At 32.9% G+C, this 25,389-nt stretch overlaps 1 protein-coding gene across 3 annotated transcripts in view; it reads right to left on the bottom strand.

Annotated features, from left to right (window-relative positions):
- Positions 1–460: 460 nt before the first annotated feature.
- The window catches only part of DDX4 (DEAD-box helicase 4), a 58,132-nt gene continuing 33,203 nt past the window's right edge, over positions 461–25,389 (bottom strand). Inside the window, exons 7-21 of one of the 3 annotated variants that reach the window (XM_032472358.1) lie at positions 24,856–24,957; positions 23,811–23,891; positions 22,750–22,797; positions 20,975–21,022; positions 20,822–20,869; positions 20,449–20,591; positions 19,653–19,805; positions 18,367–18,521; positions 15,335–15,464; positions 13,841–14,007; positions 10,413–10,558; positions 3,207–3,306; positions 2,113–2,383; positions 1,856–1,966; positions 461–1,143 (exon numbers count right to left, since the gene is read on the bottom strand). In XM_032472358.1, coding sequence (XP_032328249.1) covers positions 1,057–1,143; positions 1,856–1,966; positions 2,113–2,383; positions 3,207–3,306; positions 10,413–10,558; positions 13,841–14,007; positions 15,335–15,464; positions 18,367–18,521; positions 19,653–19,805; positions 20,449–20,591; positions 20,822–20,869; positions 20,975–21,022; positions 22,750–22,797; positions 23,811–23,891; positions 24,856–24,957 — 1,790 coding nt within the window. In that variant the 3' untranslated portion in view covers positions 461–1,056. The remainder of the gene's footprint in view (positions 1,144–1,855; positions 1,967–2,112; positions 2,384–3,206; positions 3,307–10,412; positions 10,559–13,840; positions 14,008–15,334; positions 15,465–18,366; positions 18,522–19,652; positions 19,806–20,448; positions 20,592–20,821; positions 20,870–20,974; positions 21,023–22,749; positions 22,798–23,810; positions 23,892–24,855; positions 24,958–25,389) is intronic. The other 2 variants (XM_032472374.1, XM_032472366.1) reach the window with 2 other exon arrangements.

The following is a 25,389-nucleotide window of genomic DNA, read 5'->3' as shown; positions in this document are numbered from 1 at the left end:
TAGGGGAGAGGGTATAGCTCAAGTGGTAGAGTACATGCTTAGCACACAGAGGTCCTGGGTTCAATCCCCAGTACCTCCTCTATAAAGTAAAATAAATAAACCTAATTACCTCTCCCTACCAAAAAAAAAGTTTAAAAAAAGTTAATAATTTCTTACATTCCAGACATAGTAAGGTTAAGATATATAAATGAAAGAAAAGAGTTCCTTACCTCAGTATTAAAATACCAAAAAACTAATATGGTAAGAATGAACAGCACTGTTTTTTGTTGATATAGTTTGAGCTCAAAGAACGATTTTCATTATTACATCTGTGTATTAATGCATATTATACATATTACTTTATATAAGACCTTTTGTTCACTTCATTCATTTCACAAGACTCAATAAGATAAAATTCCAAAGGCAGAAATTGAGAACTATGTATATGTAACAAGAAAAATTAAAAGTGCTGTCATAAAACTTAGGGGGCAAAGTGTTTCCATCCTTTATTTTCAAGGAAAGTCTGTATATATAAAAACAAACATTTGTGTCATTAAGCTCACATTGCAAACATTTAACCATTTTCATCATATATCTGATGATCTACAATCAAAATTACTTTAAAAAGCTTGTCTTTTACTATTTGTGTCATGAAAACCATGTCATCACATTTCAGTGACACACTATTGCTTTTAAGTAAAAATGAGACCCAATAATTTTTAACCAAAAGTGTATCCTATATCCTATTTATTATAGGATCAACAAACAGTATACTACAACATAGCATTTAGACAGGAATTATGTCTAAAACCCCTGAAGAATACACTAGAAATAAGCACGACGTTTAGAATGCTTTAATCTTTCTGGTTAACACCATTTTTATCAGTAACTGCAACGCTGTAACTTTTAGCATTACACATAACTAGTCAGTAAGGATTTTTTTAAGGGTGGGAGTAAGAACAGAAGGACAGGAGATAGAAGAGTGTCAGCTTCACACTTCTGTTAAAAACTCAAAAATCAAAACTATTTTCTTCTCTGCATCAAAACTGTACCACAAACTTGAAGGTTCTTTTAGCCTTAATCCCATGACTCATCATCTACTGGATTGGGAGCTTGTGAAGAAGAAAACCCTGCTGTGTTCAAAGAGCTCTTGCCCTGGAAATTCTTAAAAAAAAAAAAAAAAAGAAAGAAAGAAAAGAAACAAACAAACATACATTTAATTTTATACAGTTTTGAAGTTACATTGTCCAGACTGAGAGCAGGGATTCAAGCTTTCTACTATGTCTTTCCTAAATATATATATAATTTCATTCTCACTGAATCCAATCCATTTGATAAACAGGCCCATATCAACCTGGGAAGTCTAAATTGCACAGAATATTTCAAGAAAAAACTTTTTTAAGCCAATACTTTTGGCAAGTGAAAAATGACTCTCCTTTTCAGTGAATAAGCATAAATATTTAATGACTAGTATGTTCACTGTATCTGTATAAGTGATGTTGCCTATAAACTGACATCATAGAAAAGATATGCAACTCATCTCTATTATTTTATCTTACTTAATAATGTGGTCAGAATAAATTTTTAAAAAAAAGCATTCCTACAGAAAGCTCCAAAGATCTCAAATTGGAGTTTAAAATGCCAGCAAAATTGGGAAAGGAAGGTGTTTGAGCATAAATTTCAAATTCTTCAAACTTTAAGACCAAAACTATATATGTACATGAAATTTTCAGAGAAATATTAAAGTAATCTTCTAGGTATGAAAATAATGGCTTAGATAAATTATTCAATGTTATAGTTACTTCACAATATTAAGCACAACATTTACAAAGAGTAAAAACTAAAACTGAGTTCTGAGTTTTTCCCCTTAACTAACCTTTCTAGTATCAACTGATGCAAACACATTTCCTCTTGAACTACCACTGAAGCCGGGAACATATGTACTAAAGGCAATTTCTTCCAACCATGCAGGAACATCTTGTTGAGCCTTCAAAAAAAAAAAATTAACTTCATATACAACATTAACATAAAGTCTCAGAGATGAAGAGTTTACTTTTCCTAAATATACATATGTATAGAATGTCTTTCAATAAAAGAACACTATCCATTCAGTTTTAAAAATTAAAAACTTACATCTGACAGTACTTTAACTAGAGGCTGTGCTAAATGGTTATCTGATTCAGGATCAAAAAAGGAAATGGCTCTGCCAGTATTTCCACAACGACCAGTACGCCCAATTCGATGAACATATTCATCAATGGTAGAAGGAAGATCAAAATTGATAACATGTTGAACATTTTCAATATCCAGCCCTCGAGCAGCTACTGAAGTAGCAACAAGAACTGGGCACTTTCCACAGCGGAAATCTCCAAGAGCTTGCTCTCGCTCTCTCTGTTCTCGATCACTTGAAAGAAAAGAAAGCATGTATTAGGGCAGCTCTTAAGAATATTTTTAAGGAGATCCATTAAAGTTCAACATATAAATTTCTTTTTAATAACAGTAAAAACAGCAGCATTTAACATGAATGTCTACTTCTTACATAACAAGTATTATACCAATCCCTTTCAAGTCATCACTTAATTTAATTCTCACAATAATACTTTGTGGTTAGGACAATTATTCCCATATGCAGATGAGGTAAGGTAACAGCTAACACATGGAGTCAAAATACAAACTCAAATATAACAAACATCAAATTTCACCTATTAATATTGATCTCTTTCTAGTCTTGACAAAATATAGCTACTTGATCAATCAGAATGCTTTCTCAAAAATAACTTTAAAAATTTTTAAGTATTTTTAAAAAGTATCTCTGAATTCTACATATTCACTGATTAATATTTTAGATCCACTAGTAAAGTGCCAATGAAGTTGTGTTTATGACACTTTTAAGGACTCCAATAAAAAAAAGGGTCAGGCATCAGGAAGATTAGAAACACCTGGATCTAAGGATCAGAGAGAGAGCCTTAAGTAAGATCTCTTGAGAAGTTAACACTCCTCATAATGTGGAGTCTAAGATATACCTTTAACTCACCCATCCCCACCACTTGCTTCTTATAAAAATTTAAAATGAGGGTGAAGAGTAAGTTTAGATCTTGAGAATTCTGAATCCTAATTCTAGGATTTTATATTACTTAAGTATATTGACATTTCTTAACAAATGACAAATAGAAATCACCTCCTTACTAAGTCACCTCCTTACTAGGAAATCATACCAATCTACTCACCCATGAATACTTGTTGTTGATATTTTTTCTTGACAAAGAAAAGTGGCAATAAAATCTGCTTTTTTCTTAGTTTCAACAAAGACCATAGTTCTTTCATCACCTACAAAACAAGAAAACAATGATTTAACATTCAAACTACAAAATTAGGGGAAGGAAACAAAAGGGTAGGGTGAATAGGAAACTATCTCATTCACCACTGCATACCCAGGACCCAGACCTGGTAGGTAACGCACATCTTCTCTGAATGAATGGATGTCAAAGAAACAAGGATTTTCCCCTACTTTAGGACTGAAAAAATCAGTTAGCCCTCTGCCCTCCTATGCCAATCAAGAAGTAGAGACTTAGAGAAAGATAAATGCTAACTACCTGCCAACTATAAGCAGTTTCAAATTTGTCTCAGGCCCTTCACTTCCCTCTCTATAAATGTTTGTTCTTTACCTCCCAAGATCATCCAATTTTTATTTCAACCTTGACTGCCAGAGGTATTCATATATATGATAGAAAATTAAATAACTATCCCAGGGTCTTAATGCATTAAAGAATATTTACTTGTTAGCTTATTTAATTGGTTGAAATTCAAGCATGAGCCAGGGATTTCTCCACACAAGGAACTTTTCTATAAAATGACAGAGAGGAAAGATGATAATTTATAGCCTTAATGGAAGGAATGAAGAAGGTATTACTATTCATAATCCCACTCCCTCATGTCCCAACAGCTGGCTTCACTTATTCAACAAATATTCAGTGCCTAGTAGATGCCAGTAACTATCCTAGATGTTGAAAACACAGCAATAAAACAAAGCCCCACACTCATTGTGGGGAGGCAAATAATAAACAAGTAACATGCATTAAAGTCCTAAAAAAGAAAAAACTAGCAGAATAAAGGGCCCATGTGGATTACTTTAGATGTACCCTCTCTAATTAGATGACATTTGAGTAGAGATAATACTAAAATAAGATAGTAAACTATTCAGATATCTGAGGAAAGATATTACAAGGCTGAAGGAAGAACAAATATAATGGCTCCAAGGCGTGGGTGTTCTTGATGTGCTCAAAAGAAAAAAAGAAAAAGAAAAACAGAAACAGAAAAGAGGTCCCATCCCCATGTGGTTTCTATGTCCTGGGCAGAGGGAACATCAAGAGCAAAAGCAGTGGGACAGTGAGGCAGAACCGTGCCTAGTATGTGTAAGGAACACTAGTGAGCGAAGTGTGGCCAGAGTGGGTGAGCCACGGAGAGCAGTAGGAGATGAAGACAGAGGTATGGGAGGCCGTCACATGAAGGGCCTTGAAAACCATTGCAAGAACTTTACTTTGAGAAAGGAAGTCACTGGGTTTGGAGCAAAGAAGTGGAAAGTTCTGATCTTTGTTTTAACTTAGCAGCTGATGGATTGTGATATAGTTTGATACCAGAAAAGAGAATTTTGCTCACAGATCAGATGTGTAAGCTGGAGAAAGAAATCAAGGATGACTCAGATTTTGTGTCTGAGGAACTGGAAGAATAGATCTAACATTAATGGAGTTAGGAGGACTCAAGAAAGGAAGGTTTAGAGGTAATATTTAATTAAATCTCAGGCAACTATTAGACAACCAGGTAGGAAATCAAAAGGGCAACTGATCCCTATATCCTAGAGACATAGTCATTTTATTTATTAGAGAGTAATGGTATTACGTTTTATCAAAAATTACCTTTCAACAGTTTTGGAGGTCATTCAGTATGCTCAATGACAAAACTGATTTTTCCTACAGAGTCAGGTATCTAATACTACTGTGCAACTTAAGCCCTGATCTCATCTTTTCTCAGTTCCCAGTGCAAATCCCAAATAGTAATACAAATTTAACTCCACTGACACCTCCTCTAGTTTTTTCCCTCTCTACTGGTTTTGTATTTTGTTGTTGTTGTTGTTGTTCAGACAATAAGCTATAATTGCAAATTTAGTTTTACAATCAGATCATTTGGAGATCTTTGTAAGTGGATTTGTGAATAGCTACCTAATTTGTTGGGTGAGAAATAATAGAGAATTTCATCTTGTTAGTCTTTTTTTTTTTTTTTTTTTTTGTCTATTAGTCCACTGTTAACTAAAATCAACTTAGTATCTAAAAAGAATTCTAGCTTGGATAGCTAGATTGTAATTGTTTTTATTTCTATGTTCACTCTTGATCTGGGGCTAAAGTGGCAGAACTGAAGCTTCTAAGTTCTTTATGTGTCTAATTCAGAAAGGGCTTTATCCATCACTATGTATAATCATATTAATACCCTAAGGAGAGAATTAACAAATTAAATTATAATGTCTCTTAAATCAAAGGAGCTCAATCCTGATTTTACAAGATAAATAGAAAAATAATTTTAGAGATAAATATTTCTAAAATTCCTGAAAAATAAAGAAACTGAACTTGTACTACTTTAACTATATTAAACTTTAAAAAGGTCATCCTATAGGAAATAAAGCAGAAATATTTTAAGATTCCAAGTTCACACAATTAAGTGAACTCTTCAATAACCAAGACTAAAAACTTTGATTTAAAAAAACACCCATGTCTTTTCTCCAGTGTATCAGTGTTAAGTACAATACAAACATGTATCTTATTTCACTCGGGTTTTTCTTAACATATAGAGACTTGTCAGTCAAATTAACTAATATTCTCCATAATGTTTAAGAGCACAACAATGTAAATCTGTGTTCAACAGTATCTACCATTTTATATGCTGTCATATTGAAGATAATTTCCAAGATCTTTGGCATTAGGTAACTTAAAACAGTAAACTAGGTTGAATTAATTAATGGATAATCACTAAACGTAGAATTCTCAAACATTAATTACTGAACATAGGTTTATGTCCTTTTGCTTGTCACTTTTCATATACTATAGAGAGGCAATACTTTTGAGTCATGTTAACGAACTTACTCATTTTTGCTACTTTAACAAAGTGTAAAAGGATCTATGTGTGGTATAGAAGGTAGTACAGGAAGTTTACAAGCTCTGATAGCTACAATGTTTGTGTATGACATGTCTCAACTGTCCATCCCTGCCTCTAGTTTCTTCTAAGAAATAGAAATTACAATGGTTAAAAGCCATAATTAACATAAGTGGTGGAGACTACACTACGAGTAATAATGATTAAGAAATACAAACCGTACATGTTTTTGTCTTTCACGGAAAGAAAGAGTAATTCTTCCCTAAAGTGGTAGTTCTCAAAATTTTGGTCTGTGATCCCTCTAAACTCTTAAAAAGTTACCAACAATCCCAAAGAATTTTCAGTTATGTAAGTTATAATTATTGCTATTTACCATATTAAAAACTAAAACCAAGAAAAAATTTAGATATTTACTTGAATATATTGCATGTCAAAATAATTGTAGTATAATCATGAAAACTGTTTTTTACCTCACAGATTCCTCTCAAGGGTATTAGGGACCCTGAGGAGGATTCATTTAGTACTAAGTGTTGGTTTGCTCTAGAGTTGAAGCACAAAGGAGGACAAAACTTGGAAACTGAATTTTATATGCATTGATTTATAATATGAGTCTTAAAAGAAGCTATGAAATGTGTTAAAATTTTAGCAAAATTCAATCAATTTGGATGGAACTATTTTTTGATTTACTATTTAATCCCTTTAAACACAAAATGAAAAGTTATTCTTTCTCTTCCCTGTAATCAGCCTAAGTAGCAGAGAATCTGTTGATTTTATTGTCTTTGGTTATTTATAAAAGAGCTATCATTCTTTACAATCATGTTACCTTCTTCATTTATTTTTTAATGCTTGTCACTTCAATTAAATTGATAACTAAATACTGCTTCTCAGATACCAATAATCCTACACTAATCAAATATTTAACTCTTCTCTGAAAAATTTTGACTTTGCCATCTTAAGATCAGACCTTAAATTTAGAAAAAGAAATCCACCTGAACTACTTTGAGATTTCCCAGAGAACCCCAGGAAAAGGACAGATGTTTTTAAGTTTACCTTATAAAAGAGAGGCTAAAATTAATTAGGCATGTTTGATGTGTTACTACTTTCAAGAGTTGTGAGGTAAGAGCTGTTAAATCAGAAGAGACATTAAAATTTCCCTGGGTTAAAAATGCATAGGTAAGATGTTATTAGTACATTTCAAAAATGTATACTTCATAGGAAGTCCCTGGAATTGTGTAAATTTTCTTGCTATTCATAATTTTTTAACCTTGAGAAAAACTGAACAGAACACTTATGAAACAACTCTGTAGTGTTTTTCTGGGTTTATCAGAGGCCTGAAGGTATACTGCCTGATACTAATGTTGCCAGTCATAATTTAACTTTTTATGTAACATGTTTATTGGGCTACAATATTACTTCTTTCTTAATTTGAATCTAGATTCGGTGGTTCTAATCTGGGATGTACACTAGACTTACACATGGCATTTTGTAAAAATACAGATCACTAGATCCTATTCTATGCTTACTAAATCTATGTACTGGATATTCCTGGTATGAAAAATTATGTCTATCCATTTTCATAAATCAGATGTAACATATAACATTCTCTTTGAAAACAGGCTCAATCACCATTAAGGCATTTTGTATATAATTTTTTTGGAATGACTATTACCTTTATTTTGCATGCCATAAGAAAAACCAAATTTCCTTATTAGTAGCATTATTCTTACTATGAACCCTCATCAGATCTTCCCCATTTAACAATTATCAGTAATAGCCACAATCATTCAGTCACTGTCAACTACAAATAGCTTTTGTTTTTGTTTTGATACTTGCCCAAAGATTGTGCTATAAACTACAGATTAGAGTTTCTATCTTCAACAAAGGACAGACTCCAAGCCTTGTGGAAAAGGACCATTCTAGGCACTTCAAACTATTGATACCTCAAAGAATAGTCTTGGGTAGAAGACTGTAAGCTGATATTTTTGACAACTTGCAAACATCATTAGATTGAGTATGATTTCTAGGACTAGTCCAGAAGCAGATAGAATCATGAAAGCAGACTGTTCACAGATCCAGTGAAACAAGAATTAATTACATAAAACATCTGAGGAAACTCAGAAGAGAGGAATGCTTTCAAACTTCCAGGCACTGCAGACGAAATATATGGTAAACAGTGTTTCTTAGACTTAGTTTCCTATTCTTCAGAGGCCTTTAAAAGTTCAGTCTCAGATTTCTTATGAAAATGTCTAGAAAGAAGATAATTTTGTAACTTTAGAATAGTTATTTAATACTGTATGGATCTACATTTGAAAAACAAACTCAAGGAGGCCATATTGATAAGGAACAGTCCTGCTGCACCTACACAAACAGGACAAACATAGTGAGACCAACCTCTCGTGATTAAGAACAATCTCTGAGATTATTGTGATCATGCAGGGGAGATAGGCTGTCAGAAAAAACTGCTGAGGACTTTGAAATGAGCAAATATGATTACTATCTAGCATACCCTTCAGGGTTGTCTGTGCCTTTTACTGTATTTCTTTTATACCTCTATTGCCAAATGACAGCAATGCAAATGATTCTTATCAATAAAAATACAAATGAAAATTTCCCCTCAAATATAATTGATTATTGCTTTGTGGATATTGACCATTTTTACATTTATCTGTAAATTTATCTTAGCCATCTGATATCCTACACATATATATGTTCTTTGAATTCTCCTTTGAACTGGCAGTAACATCTTTCTAGTTCTCTTTGTAATTAATGAGCTCAATAAAATCTTTAACACCTGGTCATTTAAAATTATGAAAAAGGCAGTTGGTTATACTACCATGAAATAATGAAATGCCCATGCATTTTAAAGGCAGAAGGGGAAAGTTAGCAGATTTAAATTAAAGATTAGACAATGAGATAAATTATATGAATAAAAATATGTAAAATGTGAGGATATATTGGGTAACTATTCCATGCAAAGTGAAAAAAAGAATACAATAATGAACTCTAAACTACAAAACATTTAACAGTTAAAAAAATAGAAGTATACCAATAGTGCTTATACAATGACCTCAAAGTTTTCTCAGAGGGAAAATATCACTTCTGAAAAACTCTCTTCATTAGGATTTTCTCAAACTTTATTCCACAAATTTATGTATTAAAAATCTTAAAGTGATCATACTAGAAATGTGCTCAAATTTGAGCAAAACTGTAGATTGCTTATCTCTTCTGCATTTGGGGCTTCAATTTATACTGAGCAAGTTACTTGATCTCTCTGTATTTCAGTGTCCTCATCCTTAAAATGGGGATAACAAAGCCCACCTCAGAAGGTTGTCTGGAGAATTAAATGAGTTAACAATGCATGTAAAACAATCAAAACAGTATGCGGCCTGTAGCAGTTGCTATGCTTATTTTGTACACCAGAGTATATGTTATGAAACATACAATGAAGTAAACTAACATTTCTCAAACTCAAGATGAGTATTTGGTTTTGAAAAGTTTTTTTTTATTTTAATAAAACTCAGTAAATTCTTAAAAAGTGACTTCTAAATCAACATTTTCCCCCCCTGGAAATTAGAGAGATTTCTGCCTTCTTATTCCCCAATCCCAACACTGACATTCCAACCAAAACAGATTTACTAAAATGGAGGAGGAGGGGAATGTATCCATGTAAGTACTCTTAGCCTGTGTGATGACAAAAAAAAGTCTTAAAATGGCCATATTAGATAATTTTATTTCCAGGCTCAAACTAAGGCTACCTCAATAAAACAAAGAAATACAACTTTCTAGAAAACTTGTGTGTTTTTTGGGGGGCGTGGCGGGTGGATTTCTCATTAACATTGTCAAGGAACAGAATTAGATCTTTCAAGTCCGTTCCAGCTCTTACATTCTTTGAATCTATGAATACAGGAAGACTTAGGAAGCAAAAACTGGGAACTAGAAATACAACAAAGATTTCACTTTTGGTAAACAGAGCTTGATGTAAAGATATGTTACTAATCCCTTCTATTTTTTTCTAAAACAAAAAAAATATGTATTTCTGCCGGAATAGTTTTTAGTCAAACACTGTTAAACAAAGTCTCAAATCTTTCCTATATTTAACATTTATGGAGAAGAATGGACTATACTGCTATATAATTCACACAGAAAACTGAGTCATAAAACCTTTTACAAAAAGAGCTTCAGAGAGGAAACAGTAATAACTTATTAAACTCATGCCCAAAATGCTTAATTTTTAAAGTAATTTCTGTAAAAACAAAAATTGTGACAAAAATAATTATATCAATGTAAGATACCTATGTTTCGTAGAATTTCGACAAGTTTTTCTCTTTTTGAGTACTGGCCAACTTGGAGAATGGTCTGCTGAACATCTCTACATGCTCCACCCACTTGTCCAACAGCAACAAACAAATAATTCGACTTTAAAAACTCCCCAGCCAACCTTGAAAGACAAAAGATTATTTCTTAACTTATCCTCTTCCATTAAAATTTATAATATTACTGAATTCCTACAAGTGTTGCTTCAGTATTAATAAGCCAGTGTATAACAGCTATAGTAAGAGAAGGTGGATACTTACATCATCCAGGTACAAGTTTCAAAGATCAGTATAAAAATATTAAGATATTGTAAAATACATACCAACTACGAGTGAAAAAGTCTGTGTCAAGTTATGAATAAGTAATTTCAAGTGGATGTGCTGGCCATGCAAAACTATATACAATGTGTATTAATAATAAAAATTAAACTGAAATAAGTATCAGACTACAACAAGCAGGAATTTATTAAAAACTGAAATGCAAGCCTATGGCAAAAAGTCTGTTATTCACTCATCACTTTTATGTATGTTACTTCTAAGATTTGTTTCCTGAAAATATTAGTTGTTAAATTATTATCTTTCAAATGAACTATTACAAGCAAAGCAGATCTTAGGTCAGTGCTTTTCATGTCATGACAAACATACAAAATGATGATATTTGTAGAGCATAACTGGGGAAAAAAAATGAGGCAAGAGGTGACAGGACCATGGGCTAGGCCCCACTAGGCTGCAGATGCTCACACCAAAGGTTGAGGTTATCAGCATCTTGACACACACACAACTAGAAAGCCCTGCTTTGGATCACCCAGAAACACAGGGTAGGGGAGAAGAGGAATTGCCAATTACAGAGCCAGTTTGGGAGGAGAAAAGGGGAGGTCATGCAGCAGTTTCTTATTTTCTAGCTGCCTCCTAGCATATCAAGAAAATAGTTCAAACTCAGCATATCCAGAATCTTAATAAATCACAATTGCTTCTTTCCCTTCACCTGCTCTCTTACCATAAAAGAAAAAAAAAAAGAAGCTTCTTGTTGGTACACTACTTCTAGAGTCAAGCACCCTCTCCCTAGGCACAAACCTTGAAATCTTCTGCGATTCTAAACTGTCCATCATCCTTTACACCCACTAAAACATACAGTGAGTGCATCATGTCAGGCATAAATGGTACAAGGTACTGGGAGTACAAAGATGAATATGATGGCCTCTGCCTCTGAAGTGCTCACATCAAGTAGGATAAATATAGTTATATAAAAAACAATTACTATAATTTAAAAATATTTTATATAGTTCAATGTTTACACATTTTAATTATTTAATGTTTTAATATAATAATCTAGTATTACAATAGTTAACATTTATTGAACCTTATTCCAAGAAAAGTATAAAGTATTTTAAATAGCTTCTTTCACAAGATACACTGGCAGGGCACGGATGAAATGATGTCTGTTAAGAGGGTCTTCAAGTTTGAAGCTTGATCTAAGGAAGCAGCAAGCAAGAATGTGAAACACCGATGACTTGGGGAAAGGCACTCTATGCAGAAGGAAAGAAGAAATAAGAATAAATAATGAGGAGGAACAGAAATTGGCTTGTGCAGCCAACAGGAAGTAATCCTAAAAGGCCAGAAATATATTATTCCAGGTAAGAAAGTGGCAGATGAGGCCAAGATTATGTCATGTGTAAAAGAATTTGAAAGTTGTTTAGTCTGTAGAGATAGAAAGGCATGAGGGGGGTTATTTTGAATAAATGACTATAAATATCAGACTTTGTTTTGGAATTTTTACTAGCGCAAAAGTGAGATTACAGGTAGGGAGACAGATTAGAAAGCTACTACCAATGAGCAGTGGGAAATTGAAAAGGACCTAAAATAAGGTGGGAAATAGAGGAGAAACTAACATATTTGAATCATCTTAGAGGTAACTGCCAAGTTGAATATTTTTTAAGGGCAGAAAGTTAAAAGAGGATGAGGTGGGAATCAACATGATTCAAAGGATTTTTGCCTTCAAAAGACCATGAGGCCGTTAAGAAAACTGGAAAGAGGGAGTTGAAGAATACATTCAATTTTGAACTTTATGAACATGAGTTAGTTACTGGTAATTCACCTAAAAGGAAAAACATCCCTAAAGAGTTCAGTCTAAAAGTCTGGAGCCGAGGAGAGAGATTAAGAGTACAAGTAATAACCGAGTTGTTTGTTTTTTGATATTAAGTTGTATGAGTTCTTCATGTATTTTGCAATATTAACCCCTCATCAAACATATTGTTTGCAAATATCTTCTCCTAGTCAGTAGGCTGTCTGTTTTGTTTTGTTGGTTTCCTTCAGAGTGCAAAACAAACAATGCAATTAAAAAATGAGCTGAGGACCAGAATAGATATTTTTCCAAAGATAACATACAGATGGCCAACAGGCACATGAAAAGATCAGTATCACTGACCATCAGGGAAATGCAAATCAAAGCCACACTGAGATATCACTTCACATTGGTCAAAATGGCTATTTTCAAAAAGACAAAAAACAACAAGGATTGGCGAGGATGTGGGGAAAAGTTACCCTTGTGCACTGCTGGTGAGAATGTAAATTGGTACAGCCACTATGGAAAACAGTACAGAGGTTCCTCAAAAAATTAAAAATTAACTACCATACAGAGCAATTCCACTCCAGGTATATACCCAAAGAAAATGAAAACACTAATTTGAAAAGATACATGTACTCTAATGTTCATAGTAGCATTATTAACAATAGCCAAGATAAGAAAACAACCTAAGTTTCCATCAACAGATGAATGGATAAAGAAGATGTGTATATATACATACACACACACACACACATAGATACATACCTACAATGGAATATTACTTGGCCATAAAAGAATGAAATTTTGCCATTTGTAACAACAAAGACGGACCTGGAGGGTATTATGCTTAGGAAATAAGTCACAAAAAAACAAATTCTGTATGTTTTCACAAACACAATGAAACAGAAACAGACTCATACATACTGAAGACAAAACAGTGGTTAATAGAAGGGAGGAAGTTGAGGGAGGAGTAAAATAGGTCAAAAGGATTAAGAGTTATGAACTACTAGATATAAAATAAATTAAATTACAAGGATGTAATGTATAGCTCACTTGTGCTTTCTCTCACACTCTCGCTCATGTGCGAGTGCGAGTGCGAGTGCAGCGCACGCACACACACACTACTTAAATAAAATGTGACGCTAATGTGAAGCTGGGAAGTCAGGTAAGATACAGAAAAATATGGCAAACTTTTTAGAAACATTTATACTTTTTAAACTACTTATGTTACAATCTTAAATCTTTTAAAAAGTAAATCACTCAAAAATGAATTCACATTGTTTCTCCTTCCATAAAAGAATCTATCTACATAGCAATTACTTTTAAAAAGAAAGAAATTTACCTCTGAATTTCCTCTGGAAAAGTTGCACTGAACATAAGGGTTTGACGTTGTTCTTTTGATGGCATTCCTGGGCAGGAAATTAACTTCTTCATTTCTGGTCCAAAACCCATATCCAGCATGCGATCAGCTTCATCCAAAACTAAATATTTGACCTGTCTTAGACCAATCTTTAAGCAGAAAATGCATTCTAGTTAATATATTAAACCAAAATATTATCCACAATGCCAACTATTCATATGTTCTTAATGATGATTAGAAATCAATGCATAAAATGATGAGTCATTATGCATGTAATGCTACTGTTTATTTCAGTTCTGAATTTTCTCTTATGTTATAAAACATTTTATAAGATTAAAACTAAAACACCTGGGTTAGTACTACACAACAGACCTTTCTGCTAGTACGTAAAAAATTCTCTGTCTTCACTGTTAGCCACTGGCTACATGCAGCTATTAAGAACTTGAAATGTGGCTAGCATGCTTGAAGAAATAACCTTTAATTTTGTATTATTTTTAAACTTAAATAGTCACATGTGGTTAGTGACTAGACTAGACTGTGTTATCTGACATGGTCAGACTCTTTAATGTAAGAAACAAAATTTCCTAACAGCATGACATATTCCAATGTCTTATAACTGGTAAATTTATTTCTAACTCCTTTAAACCCTTAATATATCCTCCACTCTCTAATAACTCGGGAACAACTAGGAAATTTTTCTTACCTACCACGAACACTTAGTGCTAAAAATAGAAGCACACATTTGCAAAAAATACCAAGTGACTTTGGTACCCCACAAAAGATGTTTAGCGGTAAATCAAGGTGGATTTCTCTAGATACTCTTAATAAGTATCCTAAGAAAAGTTCCTTTATGCAGAAAGAGCACGTTTTGAATAACCCTTTTAGAGAAGAGCCTAGAAAAGCAAAATCAGGGTCATAAAAGGAATTAAAAATACTGATACAGATGTAATAATGTAGTAATGTGAATACAAAAAATAAACACATACCCCTAAAATCTCTTTCTAAAGACAGAAAATTAACAACCCTGGGTAACATCACTCCCAGACTTAAATAGGAGACAAAATTACTGATGCCACAAAGGCTTTTTTCCAGGTAAAAAATTATTTCTTCAAGATATATATGAAACTAGATAAAAGCACTTATTGCATTTTTCTCCCAGAGTAGTGGGGTATAGGATATAGATTCCAGAATCAAATCCAGATTCTAACCCTAGCTCTACATTTACTAGAGCTATCTGATGGGTTTTAAGTAAATTACGTAATCTCACTAAGTTTGTCTTCCCAAGTATAAAATGGAAAATACTATTTACCTCCCATTGGGATTAAGATTTATATGAAAACGTATTCAAAGAATCTGATGAGGGCCTAATACATAAATTGTGCTCTAATAATTGTATGTATATTTATACCATTCTCTTTCCCATACAAAATAAATTATTAATCAATCCCACAATTTTGTTATCCCTCTAGAGCCTACCTTTTCTTTACTTATGATATCCATCAGTCTCCCAGGAGTAGCACATAATATATTACAGCCTTGCACTATTTGTCGAATTGAATGCCCGAACTGGGTTCCCCCATACGTAACAACAGCTCTTACACAAGTCCTATTGACAAGAAAAAATATCATTTTCTAGTTACTTGAAAATTAGCCATTTTTTCTAACAAGATGTAAAAGAAAATCCATAATGAAAAAGCTAACACATTTAACCATCTTTAAAAAAATTAAATTCTTCCCAGAAAGTTGAAAAACTGTAGGGGAAAAAAATTTACAACTTGTCTGATAAAGGTCTCTTCAAACAACAATGATAAACATGACCGGCATCCACACAAGAATAGGCCAAAAACATTAACAAATGGCTCATAAAAAATACAAATGGCTTTTAAACACTGTAAGTTCAATATTATTTTTAAAAGCTAAACATATGACTAAAGACATTTTCCCTCAAGTATAATAATACCATGTTAGCCAGCGTGTAGAAAAATTGGCACTCAGGATGATAAACTGATACAACCCCTTTCACAATTTTAGTCTCTATAAAAATTTGAAAACTTATCTTTTTCCCAGTAAATTCACATCTAGGAACTTACCCTTCAGTTATGTCCCCACAAATGGATAAATATGACTATACAGTAACAGTCACTGCCAATATTATTTTTAGTATCAAAAGATTATAAACTATCTGTCTAACAATAGAAGACTTAAAATTACAGTCCACCCATACAAAGGAATATTGTGCATTCATAAGGAATACAGTTCTGGAGTAAGTGTTAGCTCCAACATACACTATTTCTTAAAAATTGGGTGACAACAGGCCTAGTATGCCACCATTTGTTGAGAGGATGATTTAAGTGCATATATGTGCACCAGCTATTTCTACAATAATTCATACAAAACTGTTAATGGAGGGTAACTCTGAAGAAGAGAATTAAAGAACAGGGAGCCAAGGGTTTAAGAAAATTTTATGTTTCATTAAATAAATTCATTGCTTTAAATGGATTGTTTTCCACTATTGTGAGGACTAAATGAGTTCACATATATAAAACACTTATAACTTAGCATATTCAATAACTTAGTTATGATCATTATTATTCTAAATGTACCATAATTTAACCAGTCCTGGACTGACATTTAGATACTTTTCAGTCTTTTGCCACAACAATTTTGCAACAGATATCCATGTACAAATATTCATTTTGTGCATATATATTATCTGAATTTCCCATGTACATATTTTTGTTTTTTGAAAAATAAAGTTGTCATCTTTTGACTTTTAGATTTAAAAGCCTGAAGAGCAACATAATACACAGGGATCAGCAAGAAGTAAACACTGTTAAAAGCAATATTTATCTGTTTTTTCCAAAAGACCTATCAAGCTTGACATTAAAGGGATTTTAGTAGTTTTAGGGTTTTTTTCCTCTCATTTTAAATAAACTGACATACAAAAGGAAAGGTTAAGCTTCTACACAGAAGGTTCTAAAAAAAACTGTAGAGGAAAAAACACTAATATCCCAATAGATAAACTGGTAGATAACAAATGGATAATTCACAAGGGAAAACTTACTAAGCATTCAAAAAGTAGTTCAAACTCTCAATCAAATAAATGAAAAAAAATGAAGATACCTGTGGTAGTTTTAAAATGTGTACACAAATTCTTAGATACTCCTTTCTTCTTTTAAATATAGATCCTAAATCCCTTCCCTCTAAGTGTGTGCAAGGTGGCTTCATAGGTGTGCAACCTGTGCAGTCAGACAGGGTCCCCCAAGCCTAGAAGAGCCTTGAACTTGGTTTTATGCTCCATTTGCTTCCTTAAAATTTATAATAATTTTTCTAAAAAGGACGCTGCATTTTCATTTTGCATTAGTCCTGGCAAATTACACAGCCAGTCCTGACTACAGGTCAGGCTTAGCGACTTGCTTATTTAGTAACACAGAATACGGCAAAAGTGACTACAGCTATTTTTTAAAAGCCACTGCAACCTCCCCCCTGCCCTTTCTCATTGATCAATCTAAAGAAGTCAGCTGCCATTTCCTAAGGACAACTAAGTATCCTTACAGAGATCCAGTCAAGCCTTCAGATGACTGCAATCCTAGTTGATATTCTGTTTGCAACTTCATAAGAGTCCCCTTAAGCCAGAAGCACCCAGCTAAACTGTTCCCCAATTTCTAACCCTCAGAAACTATAAGATAATATTTATTGTTCTGAGCAACCAGATTTTAGGGTAGGCAGCAACAGATAACTCATACAATATCAAATATTGGCAAAGTGTATATTGAAAGTGGCATTCTTGTATATTGTTGGTAGAATGAAAGCTTTAAAGTAAGTCCATAGTCTAACATTAAATTTATAAAAATCTACTCTAAGAAAATACTCAAAACATAAAAATAGAAAAAGTTTATATAGCAGGCTGTTCATTACAGTAAGAATTATTTTTATTTACAGTAGTTCCAATTTAGAAACAACCTAAATCCCAAAACAGAGAAATAAAATACATACATACGTGCAATCATAAAGTCACTAAAAATTAGGTCTAATTGTCAAATAAACAATTGTCCATTTTATGAAGTTATATATAAAAGAACAAAAAATTATAATGAACACCCTAAGCTCATTTTTTAAACATGCATTAAAAACTATCCAAAAAACCAATATGTTCACTATTGTCTTATATTTCTACTTCTATTATCATTTCATATTTTTATGTGTTTGGTTTTTTTATTAATAGACTTCATTTTTTTTAGAGCAGTTTCAGGTTCACAGCAGAATTGAGCAGAAAACACAGAGTTCATCCCCCTCAAAAAACAAACAAAAATCCAATTTTTAATAAGCACGTTTCTTTTAAAAAATAAACAGCTTCTATAAACAAGATTATGAAAAAGTAAATTTCAATCAAGTAACATTAAATTACACGAGTGCCTTATTACTCATGCACTGAGTTATTCCCAAAATAAGTAAGAAAAATCTCTTAAGTAAAACTTATTTGTGAGTGGTATTCCAGATGCACTTACCCAAAAGAAAATTTTCTGGCTTCCAAATAGATCTGATTGATCAATTCTCGAGTTGGTGCTACAATAATACACTCTGGTTCCTGTAGCTCTTTAAAGCGACTGGCAGTTATTCCTTCACGCATCAGATGAGCCAAAATTGGCAAGAGAAAAGCTGCCTAAAAGTTAAATTGCTTAATTTATAAAACATCATCCTTCTCCCTATGGCAACCTATTGCTCATGTCCTTATACCTTTTAGATACTTCTTTCACCTTTTTGGTAAATATGAGAAAGGAAAACAGTTTTTATTTCAATTAGTTTTTAACATTTAGGTCTTTATGCTCAAAATATACAATATAAAATGTGTGATAAAGTTAATCTACCCTATCAAAATATTTTTTAGTTCTTTTTTTAAAAAGCACAGTCACAGATTCTAAATAAACATTAACTTATAAAGGTGAATGTAGCATTTAGTAGTTATTCTATTGGAGGTAGTAATAAAATTATCAATCAGAATTCATGACAAATGTGGCCCACAAGCAGAGCAAATATTGAAAAACCATTTATTTGGATTACTAAACATATCACCCTTATTAAAGTTACATGTGGCAAGGTAATTTTGTGCTATAGTTTTCTCATTAAGCAAGTAAGACACTAAAATCTACCTCCAAAACCATATTTAAGTCACACACCAGCTGCTGTATTATACAAATCACCTATTTTCCCTTCTACTCTACTTTGGAGGCTAATTATTAAGACTAAAATAGTATGAACCAAGACTCTATGATCCTGAAAATGACAGTCTTTAAGACTCATCTCATGAAACCCTATTTAACAGACTAAACTCACAGTCTAGTCCTAAAACCAACCTGGTCTCACCCGAGTTGTTTTAGAATTAGTATAATCTGAGGTCACTTCATACTAAGGACCAGGTACAGCATATAGCTATTTCTCATTCTTTTGACTCCAAACTTGTATCAGCTATATTACACAAATTATTTTATCCCTTTCTCTGTTTCTTATAACCTCTGGTGCTTTGACCCTCAATCATTTTGTTTTAGATATTACCATGTTCCACAGAAGGAGCTGAACACAGAAAGAGATTAAACATCTATGAACTGCAACACTACTCCAGAAATAGTTGAAAATTCTTTCTTCCAAAGTACACAAACCCCAGTAAAGCCAGAAATCAGAAGCAAAAACACGAATGTTTATGACAGTTCACTGAAGTCATCTACTTGGGGAGAACCAAAGTTCAAAAAGTAACAGTTTGAATATGGGACAAAATACATGTAGGAAAACGACTTACAGTCTTTCCAGACCCTGTTTGAGCACAAGCCATCAAATCTCGTCCTCCTAGTATAATAGGAATACTGTATTTTTGCACAGGAGTAAGCTTAGTATAACCAGCTTTAGCAATGTTACTATTTAGTGTCTGACAGAGATTAGCTTCTTCAAAAGTCTTAGAAAAAAAAAAAAAGCAGGAGGTAGTGATTAAATTCCACATATCATATGCAAATCATTCCATAAACATATTCCATTTGAATTAGTTTCAAGTTGTTAATTCCACTTTATATACTGAAGTTAACTTTACAAATATGCCCCCACTCAAAAGTAATATCCAGAAACTTTGTTATTACTTGATAGAAATAAGAAGTATTCCTTATAGACAGTGGTTCTAAAAACTTTTTCCACCCCTTAAAACCTGTGAGATACAAACAACTCTGATCAGTAACAACTGCTCATTATCAACAGGGGACTCAGGGTTCCCCCACTCCTTAGAAAATCAATCCCCTAAGACACACTTTCTTACATACTTAGGAAACAGAAATCTTGAATTTCTAAGAAAAGTATCCTTTTTAGTAAATTTAAATAAAGTTCTCATTCTGGTTGGGGGAGGTGGAGAAGAAATATAATATCCTTCCTTTCAACATAGCAATTAATCCTAACGTAGATGGTAGACAGGGTTCTAAATTTCCAACCTAAGATATTAGATATTCAATATGAAATGTTTGTAGTTTTTAATATCAACTTTAAAAGAGTACTAAATTTTTTTAAACCAAAGTTCGCTACATGGTTATTATAGGAATAATTATTATACTGACCAGAATTGCTGGTGGTGCATCATGTCCAGATACTTCTACAAGAATAGTATCATATTTGTCAAAGTTTATGCCTGTCTGATAATGAGCAAAGATGGAGTCCTCATCCTCAGGTGGAGGAGGTGGTATGTAGGTCACTTTTGGACCTTAGAATTTAAATAAAACAGAAAATTATATTCTACAAGTACTAGAATAAAAATAAAAAGGAAAACAAACAAAAACTGATAAACTCAAATTTTAAATACTGTAGAAATTCCCAATGTCTACCATTAAAGTTTTCATTTGAAATTTTTAAAAAGTTAACTGTTTTTAAATATTCTGCATTTGTATTAAAATGCAATATACATTCATGTGGATCACACAAAAATTAATATACCTTGAGTGTCACCACTTTCTCCTCCTTCAGCTTCTGACTTCCAAGAATCTTAAAAGGAATCAAATCCAAAAAAGAGATAAATATTTTTAAAAACTGAAGGGTAAAAGAACTCTCAATATAAAAATCAAATATCCTATCTAAAGTAAAACTTACTCTTTCCAGAGCCTGTAATTACTTCTTCATTTAAACCTTTGTAACCACCTATTAAAGAAATCCACAGTGAAAGTCAGTCAAGATACAAAGTTGTGCACATTTTTATTTTTATTGCTTGTCTTCAAAGAGAACAAGTTCTAAAAATGGAGACATATCTGTAAAGTCCCTTTGTACAAATGATACTTGAGGCAATTAAGACAAATAGAACCCTGAACATTTTTAAGCTTCCTCAGCATTCAAAATGCTGATTTTATGAAGATTACACTGTTACAATACATTGTTTTTTTTTTTTGTTTAAGCTATTATGTCTCTTTCCTAATTCCTATATTCCTCAGCAAAGGAATATATTTTCTAAAAGGAACTGAAAATCTATTTGTATTGGGATGTCCTCAGTACAACCCATAGGTTTTATGATTTGCTAGGACTCAGAATATAATCATAATCACGGCTATGACTTACTACACAGAAAGGAGAGGGAGCAAAATCAGCAAAGGAAAAAGGTGTATGGGGAAAAGTCCACAGAAAACCAGGCATAAACTTCCAAGAGTCTCTCCCATGGTGTCACATAGGACAAGCTTAATTTCCCCTATATCAAGCTGTGGCAACACTTTGGAAATGCTGTTTACCCGAGAAGATTCAGTACCCAAAGTTTTTATGAGGGGTTGATAATGTAGGCACCTTCTGCTTGGCATATACCAAAATTCCAGACTCCCAGAAGAAAAGCAGGAATTCAGCATAATCCGCATTGTTATACAAACAGTTCAGGCACAGTGAGCCACTCATATCACTTAGAGTGGTGAGAACCCTCCCCAAATCCAAGTTCCCAGATGCCAGGCAAGGACCAACCTTATAAGCAGGACTTTCAAAGAATAGCCTGTCATGTAAACTCTTTACTATACACTATCTTTGTGATTTTTAGACAAGTGGTCATCTATTGTTGTCACTTTCGGGTACTATTACAAAAAAGAATAGGACCACATAGGATTTGAAAAGCTAACTAGATACAGCATTTTTACATGTGAGCTCTCTGATTTTTTCCTCCTTCAGGTCCACAGGTCTTGAAATCTTTTTTTCAAATGAGATATGAACATTTATAGAAGATATGGTTTCACCTTTAATAATCTCTTTCTATAATGAGGAATCCAAGAATCTGAGGGAGGTGAGGGGAGAAAGCACTCCAAGGGAGTTGCCACTTTGAATGCTCTCAGAATAATAATGATAACTGAGAATTTTTTCAGAGACATCAAACAATCTTCACTGTTTTACTAGTTTGGAAAACATTCTAACTTTTATATGGCATTTAAGTATTTATAACTCTGAAAAAGATGTTCATCGTAAAAAGTCATCTATACTAAACTGTATTCCCTATATGAAACCAAATAATTTTCTCATAAGAAAAAACATATTTTAACATAATAAGGATTTGTACATATAGATGTATCTCAACTTTAACACCTTCATGGTATCTCCCAATTTATGCTTATATTATTTATTCTTTATTGATGAATTTTATATAATTTTCAGTTTTTACTTATTATACATAAAGTTTTCTTTAGTGGACATCCTTGTACAAGTATTGAGCAAATACATCTACAATATGTAATTCCTATAATAGAAGTACTGGATTAAAGAGTATTAAGTAACTCCCCCAAACTGGCTATGCAATGTATACTCCTCAAAGTGTTAAAAGCAGCAACTGTTACATTTAACTTCAAAAATCAAATGTAGATTACAATCATTTTAACCACTGATAGATAAGTCAAACAAGAACTCACCTCGTCCACTTCCACTACCACTTCTACTTTGATAAGTATCACCATTACCTGTAAGGCATTGTTTTGCAGAATATTTAGAGCAAACACAGCTCCTCCTCAAGTACATAAATCATACAGCTATTTCTATTCAAATATTGAGTAATTAGGATTTCTAGTCCCTTATTCTACCCATCTCTTAATTCTGCACTTAGCTTAAACCATTCTCTTATTTGAATATTTTGTTTAAAGACTTCATTTTTTTAGAGCAGTTTTAGGTCCACAGCAAAATTAAGGGGAAAGTTCAGAAATTTCCCATATACCTCCTTGTCCCCATACTTGCAGAGTCTCCCCCCATTATTAATAATCCCTAATGATCCTACACTGACACATCATAACCACCCAAAGTCCACAGTTTACATTATAGTTCACTCTCCATGTTGCACATTCATTACATTTGAACAAATGTATGAGATGTATCCACCATTACAGCATCATACAAAGTAACTACACTGCTCTAGAAATCCTCCATGCTCTTCCTATTCATCCCTGCCTCCAACCCCTAACAACCACTGATTTTTTTTAACCCTTCTCCATATAGTTTTGCCTTTTCCAGAATGTCACACAGTATGTTGCCATTTCAGATTGGCTTCTTTCACTTAGAAATATGCATTTAAGATTCCTCCATGTCTTTTCATGGCTTGATAGCTCATTTCTTTTTAGTACCACAGCTTATTTATCCACATTTGAACATTTTTCCATCAACAATTTTTTTTCACTTTCTCCTCAAATTCCCTAATTCAGAATCCTTTCTCTGAAACCAATGCAAACTTCATTTTCCTTCCTCCAACTGAAAGTATAATTTATCTCTCAAATTAACTGGTAGATAAGAGAAGAAATAATTCACGGTGCACAAATTTTATAAGAAAGGTAAAATTGTCCTCGTATTTTTGCTTAAAAATCTAAAAAGCAGATAAAATCATGAGCCAATCTAATATATTTAAACATATCTATTAGGTTTACTAATCCCAGAGCTAAAAGCATACGTGAATGATTAATATTCAGTAATAAATTCTATTTCTCACCTGTACCACTCAATGCTGATCTTCTAGAACCAAAAAGGCCACCAGGGCGCTGGGTCCCCTCATCCTGTTCATATTCACTATCTAGATTTATAGATAATGAAATTAGATTATGTTACTTTTAGGAAGATTTTAAATCATGCAATAAAGAGGAAAAAAATCAAGTTATGGCATCAGAAGTTTAAAAATGTGGGATAAAATAATTTAACTGGAATCACAGTATTTTTCTAAGTATCACACTGAAGGATTTCTCCACAAATTATTTTCAGTAATTACTAATTACTTCCTCAAATTTTTTTTCAAATTTTTTAATTTTATTAAAATTATTTTATAAAAGTAGTTAGGGTCAATGCTATGCCAAAATATGATACAGGCAAAAGTTAAACCACCTCTGAAAAGTAGTACTGTTACTGCTCCCAGGAACTTCACATTACACCATCTCACTGCTTATTCTCCAGAAGAGCACCCCTTGTTCCCACTGCTGCCAAATCAAACTTTATCAGCCTGAACAGCAACCCTCCAGATTCCTTCACTTTTTAAAAAGTGACAATTCACTAATCTGCTACACATCTATTGAATCATTATCATAAATTTATTTTTTTTAGCTTCCACTAATCTGTCCTCATCTGTTGAGACACATGCAATTGAAGAGTGACTTCAGAAGACCTTCACCAAAGAATTATGAGTGGAAGACTTTAGGTAGAAAGCCACATTGCTGAAAGAAGGTATACTGGGAGGTAGAGCCATAGAGAAGGCTATCTATTTATAAGGTCAGCCATCATTATCAAAGCTCAAACACTTCACCACAGTATATAACATTAAAGAACTGAGTCACACAAACTTCTAGAAAGATTTATATATTCCAACTGAACCAGTATGCAATTACACGTGCGCCTAAAAATAATATTTTACATAATATAAGTGATTATGTACCAGCCATTATGCTAAGCTATCCTCATATAAGCATCATAACAACCTTATGTGATAGATATTTTTTATCATTTCTTTCTTAATAGATTAAGCACACCATTTGCAATCCACTACTAACTTGAACTTCCTAGACCAAATCCTCCACGGCAACCTCGGAAACTACCTCTTCCACCTCTTCTAGATGACCCTGAGGCTTCTGAATCATTGCCATCTTGATAGCCTATAACAGTAAAATACACACACAAGAACAACACAAAACAACAAAGAAATCTTGGGGATTAGGTGACCAAGTTAATTTAAGCCTTGCATAATTCAATGACTGTATTTAAATATTGTAAGGCATTAACAGTTATAAAAGAACACCACAAACCTACAAATGTTCAACTTTACTAGTATAAATAGATATAGCTACAATTTTAAAAAAACTCATTGATTTGGGAATAAAAACTAAAAATGACTAAAAGGAAAAAGTGACACTTGTAAAAAAAACACTAAAAGCTGTCACAACTGAATCATTAATAGGATTTCCACAAGCCACAGAAAAATTAAATAAATCCAGGCTTACATTTGTTCCCTGTAGGAAATGCAAACATTTTACTCAAAACACAGACGTGGAAGTGCATACAATGTCTGTTCCTGTTATAAACAATGC

The sequence above is a fragment of the Camelus ferus genome, chromosome 3 (assembly GCF_009834535.1).
Source record: "Camelus ferus isolate YT-003-E chromosome 3, BCGSAC_Cfer_1.0, whole genome shotgun sequence".
Taxonomy (NCBI): Eukaryota; Metazoa; Chordata; class Mammalia; order Artiodactyla; family Camelidae; genus Camelus; species Camelus ferus.
This window is presented reverse-complemented; position numbering and strand designations above follow the sequence as displayed.